We start from the raw sequence: 12,747 nt of genomic DNA, 5'->3' as shown, positions 1-12,747 counted from the left end.
CCAAAATAGCATTCTTTCGCGAAACGACCTCCGGACGACTCCAATCTTTTTTGAGCTTTTCTTACCTTACTACAATGTTTCGGAAATTCTAGCAACTTCAATCTATTTAGAATCATACAAAAGTGAACCACAATTAGGAGGATATTCGTGAGTTTACCTCATTTAGGCATTTCATCAAACACTATGTGTGCACATTTGACTACATCTTTTAACCATAGAATTAGTTCATCCAACTACTACAATTTACCAACAATTCATCCCCCCATTATTCTTTAATAATTTATACTCCTAACATCACATGTGTGATCAACCATTCACACCCAACCAACAAAATTCCATCAAATAATCACCTTTAAATCCCTACCATGATCATGTATTTAAATTGGGAATTTTATGGCTTCCAATCACCATACCATAAGTTCCAATACTTGATTCATACTCATAATTCCATAATAACTCCATATATGTAAGTCTAAGGGTGAAAGATTACCTCTTATAGACCAAATCTTGAAAGACAACTTTGGGGTGTTTTTGAGATTTTGAAGAAATCCTATGAAATTCAATCAAAACCATGTTGTAACTAGTGATTGAGAAGTGAAATCACCATAAAACACACTTAAAAACTCACCTTAGGTGTGTAATTGGAGCCTTGACGGAATGGGTGATGGAGAGGATGCCCTAGTCTTGAAAAATGACTTAAATCCTCTCCTTTACCGTCCTTAGGTGTATTTAGGGGTATTCTACTAGGGCGCCCGCGCTAAGGCCGCGGTCACGAGGCAGAAACATCTGAATATGCGCGGTCGCGCTCAGGCCGCGCACCTGGCTGCGCATATGATACAGGTACAGTAAAATGGTCATAACGTTCTGTATATACCTCCAAATGACAAACGGTTTAATGCATTGGAAACTAGACTCATAGAGCTTTAATTTGATAGGTTGTGCATCACACAACTCTTTATAAATATGTAGATATGCTCGTCGCAAGTGAGTTCTTGTGCGTACTCATTTACAACTTTAGTCTATTATGAAATTTTCCAACTTGGCTTAAACTTAGGACTTTCCTTAGACCCCATATATCTTATTGTATGCCTCGTACAATTGCTATCATATCTAATTGGTATCCATCATGGTAATAGACCTCTTCCACATATAAAATAATATAATTTGAACACGTCAACTTTTTTATTTCGCCAAAATACGCCGAATTATCCTATGGACTTTCAAATCCAAATTCGGACATACATCTAAGTCCGAAATCATAATACGAAGCTATTGACATCATTAAAATTCCATATCGTGGTCTTTTACTCAAAAGTTAACTCTCTGGTCAACTCTTTTCATTTGAGCTTCAAAAATAAGATTTTGTTTTTCTTTAAATTTGACTCTGAATCTTACGAAAACCAAACTAGACCAATACATGCGGGTCATAATGTGAATTACGAAGTTTCTCGGGGTCTTAAGCCATTGAACGAGACGTAAATTCTTAAAACGAAAATTTGGGTCGTTACAATTCTCCACCTCTGTCAGATCTGATTCTCTTGATTTTTCTACTAAGTTGATTTTCAACCTCAGTTTTATAAGAAATAAAAGCATTAAAAGCATCATCTTTATTTCTAAGCAAATACAACTTAGTATATCTAAAAAATCATCAATAAAAGTCACATAATATCTTTAACCACCTCTAGTCATAGTTTGCTTTAAATCTCCTAAATCAGTGTAAATCAAGGATAACAATTCAGTTTCTCTATTTACAGAAAAACAAGTCTTTCTAGTACTTTTAGTTTCAACACATATTTCACACTTGCTAATATTATTTGTGTTTAAATCAGATATTAATCCTAGCGACTGCATTTTCTTTATATACGCTACATTACCATGTCCTAGTCTAGCATGCCACAAAGAAATTGACTCAACCATATAAGCAGAAGAAGATACATTTTCTTTGCTAGTATCAGAAATATTTAGCACAAATAAATCATGATTACAATATCCATTGCCCACAAAAAATTTATTTTTGGTCAATTCGGCCTCATTATTTTTAAATGAAATCTTTACTCTAACTTTTCGTAATAACCCCATAGAAACCAAATTGGTTAGGATATTAGGAATATGTAATACATCACTCAATGCTAGAGTTTTACCAGATGTGAGTTTGAGAAGAATTTTTCCTTTCCCAAGAACACGAGCTGTTCTTGAGTCACCAAGATAAATAAATTCTTCTCCTTCCTCAATTTGGGTGTAAGACAAAAATTTATTCTTGTCTCCACAAATGTGCCTAGTAGCACCAGAGTCTATCACCCAATTTCTCACATTGGCCACATTATTTATTTGGGAAATGACCGCAACAATTATATTATTCTCTTTAGTCAAATTTAATTTTGACTTAGTGAGACTATCATTTATCCCAACTCTTCTATCGCATTGAGGTGCATTTTTCTTAAAGGTTTTAATATTAGCATTGGATATGTAATCATGTCTATTCACATACCTGTATTTTGACATTAGTGTTTGCCAAAGTTGTGGATGCAATAACGTATTTGCAACACCATGGATATCTGGCAGGACAACTGGAACAGTAGCAGCAGAGAAAACATCAAAATTGGTAGCACCATAAAAAATTTCGGCAGTAGTATTACTTGCCATAGTTTCTTAGATTGTAGGAAAATGACACCGAAAAAGAACAATAATAATACTGCTTCAATATTATTTGTAAGAGGATACACAGATTGACTTGAGTCGTGCTGAACACTGTCCTAAGAAACTATTTCAGCAATGTGAAATGTTTTCCCATGATTAAACGAGCCCATCTCTAATTTATTTATAGGATACATGAATGATCAAAAATATTAGCAAGTTTGGAATGAGGAAGTAAACACAGGTTACAAAAGAAATTGGAACGCACAAAATGCTATACGTAATTGAAAAAAGAGAAGGCTTGTAGTGATGATTACTAATCATTAGCAATCATGAGAGAGCAAAGTATTTGTTGGTGTGTTCGGATGGTATAGGAAGTGGATATTTATAGTTATAAAATTGTGTAAGAAGATCTACTTGTCAAAAACATTCCATGTAAAGAGACAAGTGTTATGTCTCCTCTACCACTTGTTTATGGCTTTGCCATTTGGCCATATATCTTCATGCAAAAGGTCACATGGTAGATATTCATGACCACTTGTAAAATTAAAAGAACACATGGCTATTTAGAATTTTTAAAATACTCCCACACTAACTTATATAAACGATACGATAGACATTTCATTAAAATGATGATCACAAACTATAATATGCTTACATGTTATGATTAGAAATAACATACTTGTGAATGTTAAAGTGTTATTGTTTTGCCAAAAAGGCAAATCTCTATGTATCATGCATAAAATCATGTGGAATTTACTAAATAATATGTGTAGGAGTATATTATTTAGGAGGATATATCTATACGTGAAAGTTGATATGTTTTGAGATTATGAGACTCTCTAGATAGTTGTGTTCTTTCATTAATAACTAATTTTAATGAAACTACTTGGCCGTTTGGAAAAGTTCTTTTTTTCCATATATTTCATAGCATAAATATTGTTAAGAGAATAACCATGCATACATCGATTTGTTAACTCTTAATGCGTTTCTACAATCATTAGGCTATTGTTATTCACGAGAAGAATTTGTTTAATTGATTGTACAGATAGACGATTATATTCGAGAAAAGTAATCAACATTCATGCTCCATAATAGCTCAATATTTACTTAAGGAGCGAAATTTGAATCTATTATACTATTTCATATCCACATAAACTTGTATTTTATCTTTTCATGTATAATTATTTAGTCTTTTTCTTAAGTTTAAATATTTACTCAAAACTATGCTCTAATAATCAACAACAACAACAACCCAGTATAATCTCACTTAGTGGGGTCTGGGGAGGGTAGTGTGTACGCAGACCTTACCCCTACCCTGGGGTAAAGAGACAGTTTCCAAATAGATCCCCGGCATTCTTCCCTCCAAGAATTTTCCACCTTGCTCTTGGGGAGACTCGAACTCACAATCTCTTGGTTGGAAGTGGAAGTTGCTTACCATTAGAGCAACCCCTCCAAAAACTATGCTCTAATAATATTGGTATTAATTTACTAAATTGCGTACTATGTACATAACTAGGCATACACGTGCAATACACGTGACGAGAAACTAGTATACAAAAAACAAAAAGATTATTTGTTAATATTTTTGCGCATGCATTATTGATAGAAAGCATCTAAAGAATTAAAAAACTTTAAAAATTCCTTTTTGATCAAAGAATAAATATGTTATCATCCTAAAATATCTAGATCAGTAATCATATACATGACGAAATTGCAGAGAACACATTTGCTATCATATTATATAGTAGATAGCAAAATCCGGAAAATACGTCAGTATATAATACTGGTGTTCCAGCATAAGTATGCTTGAACTCCAGCATATTATACTGGAGTTCCAGGATAAGTATGCTGGAACTTCAACATAATATGCTGGAGTTCCAGCAAGTATAATTGTCCAGTATAATATACTGGAGTTTGGAGCACCGGTGCTCCAGTCTCCAGTATATTATACTGGAGTCAGCAAAGTATACCGGTCCAGCATAATATGCTGGAGTTCATACATAGGTGCACCGAACTCCAGTATATTATACTGGACCAGTCTCTGTTGCAGCAAAATAGTGACTATTTTTAATTAACTTCGTAAACGCTGGCTATTTTTGAATGACCAATCCGAAAACTGGCTATACCGTGCTATTTTTACTGTATTAACTCGAAACAGGAGGCCCAATTTGAATATCAGTCAAAGGCATAAAACAGAAAGTACCATAAGCGACATACTGGTAAATGCAGCAAAGAATATAAGAAACCTAATTTTTTTTTAAAAAACAATTCTCTGCTAACAATCCAATCACACTGGTTAATTAGTAATACTACGTCTCCAAAAACAAATGTTATAGGCTACAATGGTGGAGCACAATGTAACTTCCCATTACCTTTGCGAATTAAAAGGTTAACGAAGCAGACACTAACTGTTAAATTAGGCTTTTAGCTCACGATGCATCTAAAGTGCAGTAACACTAAAAGTACTACAAAATAGTTGATATCTCTATTAAATCGTACATCGAAATGCTTTTATTTGATGAATTTGGGTGAATATAGCTGAAGATTTTAGTGTAGATAGATGAAAAAAATAGAAAGAATACTTGATAAGACACACTTGACATGTTTTTAGATCAATAAGTAATTGGTAGGAAATAAAAGTTTAAAGTAACAAATTTATCATGTATGTTACTTGCTTTAGACCAAAGCATATTGAGATGCCAAATGACATTCAATGCAATAATTTTTTCAGACAAAATCAGTCTACACGTTGCACATATAAATAAAACAAATGACAATAGAAAATATTCCAATAAAATAATTTCTTTAGTTTATGGTGAAATTATATTTTTTACGTAAAATAATTTATAGTTAGAAAAAGCTGACATACATATTTAAGTCATAAAAAATCTACCATAAATATCAAGTCTAAATTTATTGTCATTGCAAACTACACTATATTCTTCCTCAAACTAGAGTTAGTCGAACTACAAATATCTCATGAACTTCACCAACAAACTCTCAATCACATAGCATCAACAGATCCACTTATCTAACCTTTGTTCTATTCATGTAGTAACATCTCTTATGTGGACAAAAAAGAGTCCTTTCATATTCGGACCCAATAGGAGTGACTAAAGTTTGTCTGTTGTTTCAAACACCATTAAAGATAAAAATAATAATTTAGCAGACTTGTGGGTATAAGAACTGACAGCAGGACTTAAATTTTCCCAGAATAAAGCCAAAATTGAAATGTTGCACCTAAAAATAGTAGTTATTGACAAGGACTACTCCCTTAAAAGTCATCTCAATCAAAATTTGCTAATTTCTTAGCCATAAATCAGAAACAAATATGTATTCTGACATATGCACCAAGTATTTGTTTCGAAAAATCGTGAGCAAAAGAGATACAATTCACTAACCTGCATGTAAGAAATTTAATAGAGTAATCTAAAATACGAAGAAAACCAAATTGGATCTATCAAATCACATCATCAAGAAATGGGTGCAACAAAGAAAGAAGGAAAATGAAGTAGAATCTACCAAAAATCACAAGTACAATAGAGTTAACGCCATAAGCAACCACAAACCAATCAATCAAACAATTTCACAATTTAAAAGATTGAAGAACAGAAAAAGAGTAGAAGAAAGTTGAGATACAAACAGAGATAATCTTTTAAATGAGAGAGAAATAGTGAGATGTGAAGTAGTACTATAGACTATAATTGAATGTAAGTGCAGTACACGTGATTTTGCTCAAATAATAGTAGCACACGTGTGTCCCTTTGAGAAGACATGAAGAATTACCTATTACCCTTAATTTTTTTGAAATCCCAATGTTCTTACACCATAAGTCCGGCTTCTAAATAATAGCAAAGTAACATAAAGGAAAATTATTAGCTCAACTCGTTGCTTTTAATTTCTTAAGTGATCAATCATAGATAGCTTTATTCATTCCCACTCGGAAGAAATTCCAAACATTTATTCATATTTCTTATAGCACGGCAAACCTTAGAATCAACGCAATATGTATTTGGAGATTGGTGTAAATGTTATTGTGATTAAGCACAAAAATATATGTTACACATGATTTCTCTAGACTAATGACATAACCTTTATATTCCATGCGAGTACCATTCATTACCGAAAAAGGAAGAACAAAAAATTCATTGATTCGTTCATTTTTTTTCTTTTAATAACTGTTTGAATCAAATGTCATTCTTTAACATGAACTCGAATCAAATCAAATCAAATTAAGTTAGTTTTCACTTTCGTTTAATTCAATTTTCAGTACAAAATACCTTTTAAATTCTTTGTTCAATCAAATACCATCATAAAAAATAAAATGAATGGAGTAATTATGCTTGAAATTTAGCTCCCGATTGATGGAAAATGCCAATTAAAGAGGGGGACATATTTCTTAATGGTATGAATAATTCATATGTAAAGGTAATGGTTAAAGAAGACAACCTAAGATGTTGTGGTAGAAATCAAGCAAAATAGCATGGTAGTCGGTCTACCTTCTCCTTCATTCTCGAACAAACATGATCATCATGAGCCATCCTTTGTTTTCTGTTTTACCTGTCAAATATTTTTTTGTCCATTCATCCCCGCCATGTCCGCTCTTAGACACCTTTCACCACCCTATAAAAGCCACCTTTACCACTCTGTTTAATTCATTCTTTAGCCACCGAAGTATTTCTCTGATCATAAAGAGAAGTACTTATAATAAAGAATCAAATAACTCCCTATCAATAAAACCCAAAACTCAAAAAACAAATCAAGAAACAAAAGAAAAAATGGCACGCCCAGTAATTGCATTGGCTCTCGTCTTCGTTGCCCTTGTTGCAGGATTGGCACAAGCCATTTCCCCTGCTTCATCCCCTGAAGCAGCTAGCATTCCATCAGCAGATTCCATTTCCATTACCCCTTCTGCGTCTCAAGCTCCAGAAGCCTCGAGCCCAGTTTCATCTTCTGATGTGGAGCCCTCATCTCCCCCCGCACCCGCCAGTGAGGCTAGTGCACCAAATGCAGCTGCACCTAAGTCAACAATTTCTGCATCACCTCAGGCTGGTGCACCAAATGGTGCTTCCCCTGTTGCTGCTGCTGGTCCTGGGGTTTCAACTGCTGCCAGTGATGACTACTACTGAAACACCTAATTAAGGCTAATGATTTGGATTTCTATACTAAGATGCATTGATCGACATGTTTGAATGATTAGCTGAATGGTGTTTGGGATTAGAGTGATTCTTTTTTTCGAATGTAAGATTTCCCGAGTTTAGTTAAAATAAAAAGCCATATAGATGGATGTTTTTGAATAGTTTCAGGATATGCATAATCATTCTTTCTTTGTCATGGAATTTTATTTAACCATGTTAGGAGTTTTTGCAAGGGTCTTAAGCATGATAATTAATAATTACTCTCTTTTAAACATTTCTCTTAATTAATATTCAATTAGTTGGAGCAGTAAGGGTGAATTAGAGAAAAAAGTAATACATGCCTCTTGTTTTTTCTAAAATGTAAAATATTTTGGAACAAATTTAAAATGCCAAAACAACACATAATATTGGACCTGAAATAGTAATGAATTAGTGCATAATTATCACTTCCCATCCCAATATATGTGTAGCTCTTTCTTTTTTAGTCCGTCGGAAAAATGATATCTTTTTATATTTAGAAACAATTTAATCTTAAATTTTTTGTTTTACCTTAATGAAATGATTTAAAACCATAAAAATATATATGACTTGTTAGGAACCTCATTTACTAATTTTAAAAATCTTTCTTTGATAAGCTCTGGTGCTTATTAAAACAATGTCATGTAAATTGGGAAGGAGAGTGTAATTCATTGAGATAAAGTAAAGACAAAATCAACCTAGTCATTTTTCAATTCATCCTTCGGAAACCCTTAAGTTATCGGGTTAAGTAGTTGTATTTTGAATATTTAGAACACAAGATAATGTTTTACTCTTCTTGTCCCCAATTGGATAATGTTTGTTTACTATTCCATGTGAATGCCCATCATACAATAAAAATATAGTTAGACAATAACTATAAAATTTACTGCTACAACAAAGAAACAAATTATCTACTCCGAATTGGCCAAGTTGGAGACAAAAGATTAAATTATCTCCATATTATATTCCATTCATGAAGATTTTCTTATCTAGGGGTTAGTCATTAATTAAGCAAGAGAGCAAGACACCACAAACTCTTACGTAATAGATATAGAAGTGAATTAATTAATTAATTAATTAGTAGGAGTTTTAGACGCTAATTGTGCGATAAGGAGAGCCGCCTATGACTTGGAGACTCTCTTTGATAGGTGGAAATTGGAATAGCAGCACTTTGTCCTTGTCTCTCACTCCAACCATGTGCAAGTGTTCATAATCTTCCCTTTCCTTCCCTCTGTATAATAGCCTCTGCTCCTTTGGTTCCAAACCAGTTACCATTGACAGCATCATCTTCAATTCACCTGAAAAACCAACAAAAATGCATTTGGTTTCAATAAGATTGGTATAGCTGCAGGCAACTTCCATTAATTATTACATGTATATATGTAGTTACTTTTTAGGTGTATTAACTAGCATTGTATGTTTGTGAAAACAATTGAATATCTAACCGAAAATCTTAATATTATAGGTAGGGTAAATGTAGTATTTGGATGAATATAACATTCTGTAGAACCTTTTTGCACGTGTAACTCTGGTTTTAAGGTTTACATGTATATTTGATTGTTTTTGGCTTTTCTTTTTCGAGGAGAGAGAGAGAGAGTTGGAGGGTCAATAAGGCGAGCCTGGAGCTGACAGACATATATTAAACTCAATAGGCTAATAATCATAAGGAGCAATATGTTAGTGGCTCGATGAGCTGAATTGAGAGAGAGGGAAGCTCAAAGCCAGTGATAGAGCCACCTTATCAAACTAACATTCTTTGGTGGGAAAAATATACTTTATAGGTAGATAAATATTTAGTTTTATATGCATATATACTATACGGTGGATTTCCCGTTAATATTTTCCTATGGTTACTTTTATATATTTTAACAATTCTTAATGAAAATCCATTGGCATAAAGAGAGAACTCACTTATACAAACAGATTCATCAAAGTTAATATTACTAACACCATATGACTTTATGATCATCTCGTTTAAAAATTTAAATTCGTACTTTATTCCTTCCTAATCAAGGCCAAGTGCAGAGAGCAGAACAAGGCTTACCAAAAGTTGAAGTGGGTTGGATAGATATGTCATGCCAATTAGAAACAGTTGAGACTCGAAGTGTGATGATCGTTTCTCCACCATTAATGTTGTCACATTCTCTTTTTTGAACTAGCATACCTCCTGGACGTAATTCCCACTTGATTTCACCACAATTAATGCTCTTGCTTCCCACAATACTTTTCCCTGCTGCCTCAGTCCCACTTCTTCTAACTTTCGAATTACTTCTGGAGAACCTCTTTGATCTTAACTTGATCATTTTTTTCTTTCACTTTTTAGAGGCTCTCACTTTTTATCACATAAAAATGAAGAGATTGAGAGAAAGAAAGTGGGTGACTTGGCTTCTTATATAGCAACCTGGGAACAAAGGCCTCGGATCCAAAATTTAAGTTTTATGGGTTCAATCTTAAGCCTCTTAGCATTAAACCTATTATATTATTAAATTTGTGGGTTCGGACCTACCATTTGTAACAATTTAAATAATTTTTTATATTTAAATTTATGCTCTACACCAAAAGCTATGAGTTCGTATGAACCCCGCAATGCAACTCTACATCAGCCCTTGCCTGGGGCCCTGTACGAGGACAAAATAGCAAACTGAGAAAAACATAGAATACGCCAAGAGTTACATGATTAAAATGAACTATATTACTAATTATGTTTACGAGTTACAACCATAATTTAATTAACATTAGAAATGAATGTGAAGGTAAGAAAGAGACACGTGGAGGCAGTATGGAGGAAAGTTCTCGTATGCTGATGTTATGGGTACTAAATCACGTGGGTGGGTGGCAGCTTATAATGCTTGATTATCGGCCCAATTTTAATACTATCATCTAAATACAGTTGATCGTTGTTAGTCATTTTTAACAAGCTACTAAAAATGATTAAAGTGAGACTTTTCATGATCAAGCCACGAGAGGAATGTTGGCATTTTTTAAGGCTGCTATTTTCTACGCTACAATTTTCCAACTTTGCTCAAAGGAAATTCTTTTTTTTTTTAATAAGAAAAAACCAAAGAAATTAAAGTGCTTTGGTGGCCTGCGTGTTTTGGCCATTAAAAGAACACAACATATATGTTGCCTTAGGTTATTTGTTTACAACAACAACAACAACGACCCAGTATAATCCCACAAATTGGGTAAGGTAATATGTACGCAGACCTTACCCCTACCCCGAAGGGTAAAAAGACTGTTTCCAGGAGACCCTCGGCTCAAAAAAGCAACAGGAGCCGATATATTAGTGCCATAAAAATGCATAATAAAATAACAGCAATATAAGAGATATGAAATACAGAATACGAAATACGAAATAGATGACTGGTATAGTAAAACTAACAGGTAAAGCCCTGCATCAATAGCCGACCAATGACATTCTTAGTCTAACTCCTAACTGGCTAGTCTCACTCTATTGTGCTTTAGAAATATTCACAACTTTCCCCTAACCTACAACTTTAATACTCGACCTCCACACTTCCCTGTCAAGGGCCTTGTCCTCAGTAATCCTAAGTCGCGCCATGTCCTGCCTGATCACCTCTCCCCAATACTTCTTAGGTCGCCCTCTACCTCTCCGCGTGCCCACTACAGCCAGTCGCTCACACCTCCTCACCGGTGCATCATTGCTCCTCCTCTGAATGTGCCCGAACCATCTGAGTCTTACTTCCCGCATCTTGTCCTCCATGGGGGCCACGCCCACCTTCTCTCGAATATCTTCATTCCTAATCTTATCCATCCTTGTATGCCCGCACATCCACCTCAACATCCTCATCTCTGCTACTTTCATCTTCTGGATGTGTGAGTTCTTTACCGGCCAACATTCAGTTCCATATAACATGGCAGGCCTAACCACTGCTCTATAAAACTTACCTTTTAGTAACGGTGACACTTTCTTGTCACACAAGACTCCCGACGCTAACCTCCACTTCATCCACCCCACCCCTATACGGTGTGTGACATCCTTGTCAATCTCCCCGATCCCCTGAATAACCGATCCAAGGTACTTGAAACTACCCCTCTTGTGAATGACTTGAGAGTCAAGCCTCACTTCAACTCCCGCTTCCGTCGGCTCAACTCCAAATTTGCACTCGAGGTATTCGGTCTTCGTCCTGCTCAACTTGAAACCTTTAGACTCAAGAGCATGTCTCCAAATCTCTAGCCTCTCGTTGACGCCGCCTCGTGTCTCATCAATTAGAATAATGTCATCAGCAAATAGCATGCACCATGGCACCTCCCCTTGAATATGATGAGTCAGTGCATCCATGGTTCATGTTTATGATGAGTCAGCAAATAGGTTATTTGTTTCTCTTTTAAAAAATACATGGTTCATGTTTATATACCAGCCCTTAATTTTTTTCTTTCTTTTATTATATGTTTTCTTATCCTTTTTATGTTTCGATTCCTTCAATTCTGAAGGAATATAAATATATAATGTCAATATATCTGCTTATAGTTGGCTACAGCCTACTACGGTGCATTTGAAGTTCCCCGCTATAAATTTCCAATAGATTAAGGTAGATAGAAATTATATCTTAAATTTTATTTGAAAGAAGTTTATGTTCTATAGTTTCAAATATATTTAAATAATCAAATTATTTATAAGATAAATACAGTTAAATCTATATAATAAAAATAATAATTAATTAACATATTATAACAAGTTAAACTACACCAATACCAATAGTATACATATGTTTTACGTAGAAACAGGCACAATCTTTTGTCGTTACTTGTTTACTTGTGATTCCAGAACCACAGACGGGAGGGGGTGGGGGTGGGGGTGGGGGTGGATGGTCTAACAAATTAAATGCGTTTAATAATTTAATCTTATGTTTTAGCAAATTCGGTGATTCGATAACGCATAGAAGGTATCTTCCCCTGTGGGAAAGAAAGCCGCATGCGAAAACAAGCGCTC

General features: G+C 34.4%; 2 protein-coding genes across 2 annotated transcripts; one reads left to right on the top strand and one right to left on the bottom strand.

Moving 5' to 3' along the window:
* Positions 1–7,415: 7,415 nt before the first annotated feature.
* Positions 7,416–7,766, top strand: LOC104216816 (early nodulin-like protein 2). Its single transcript, XM_009766947.1, has one exon. The coding sequence runs from the start codon at positions 7,416–7,418 to the stop codon at positions 7,764–7,766; it is 351 nt and encodes a 116-aa protein (XP_009765249.1).
* Positions 7,767–8,683: 917 nt separating this feature from the next.
* Positions 8,684–10,137, bottom strand: LOC104216813 (BAG family molecular chaperone regulator 2). The gene is made up of 2 exons (XM_009766945.2): positions 9,838–10,137; positions 8,684–9,091 (listed from the first exon to the last, which is right to left on the bottom strand). The coding sequence occupies exons 1-2, from the start codon at positions 10,094–10,096 to the stop codon at positions 8,883–8,885; spliced, it is 468 nt and encodes a 155-aa protein (XP_009765247.1). The 5' UTR covers positions 10,097–10,137; the 3' UTR covers positions 8,684–8,882.
* Between the last annotated feature and the right edge of the window lie 2,610 nt (positions 10,138–12,747).

Source organism: Nicotiana sylvestris, chromosome 2, assembly GCF_000393655.2.
Source record: "Nicotiana sylvestris chromosome 2, ASM39365v2, whole genome shotgun sequence".
Lineage (NCBI taxonomy): Eukaryota > Viridiplantae > Streptophyta > Magnoliopsida > Solanales > Solanaceae > Nicotiana > Nicotiana sylvestris.
The sequence above is the reverse complement of the archived record's forward strand: the minus strand, read 5'-3'. Positions and strand labels throughout refer to the sequence as shown.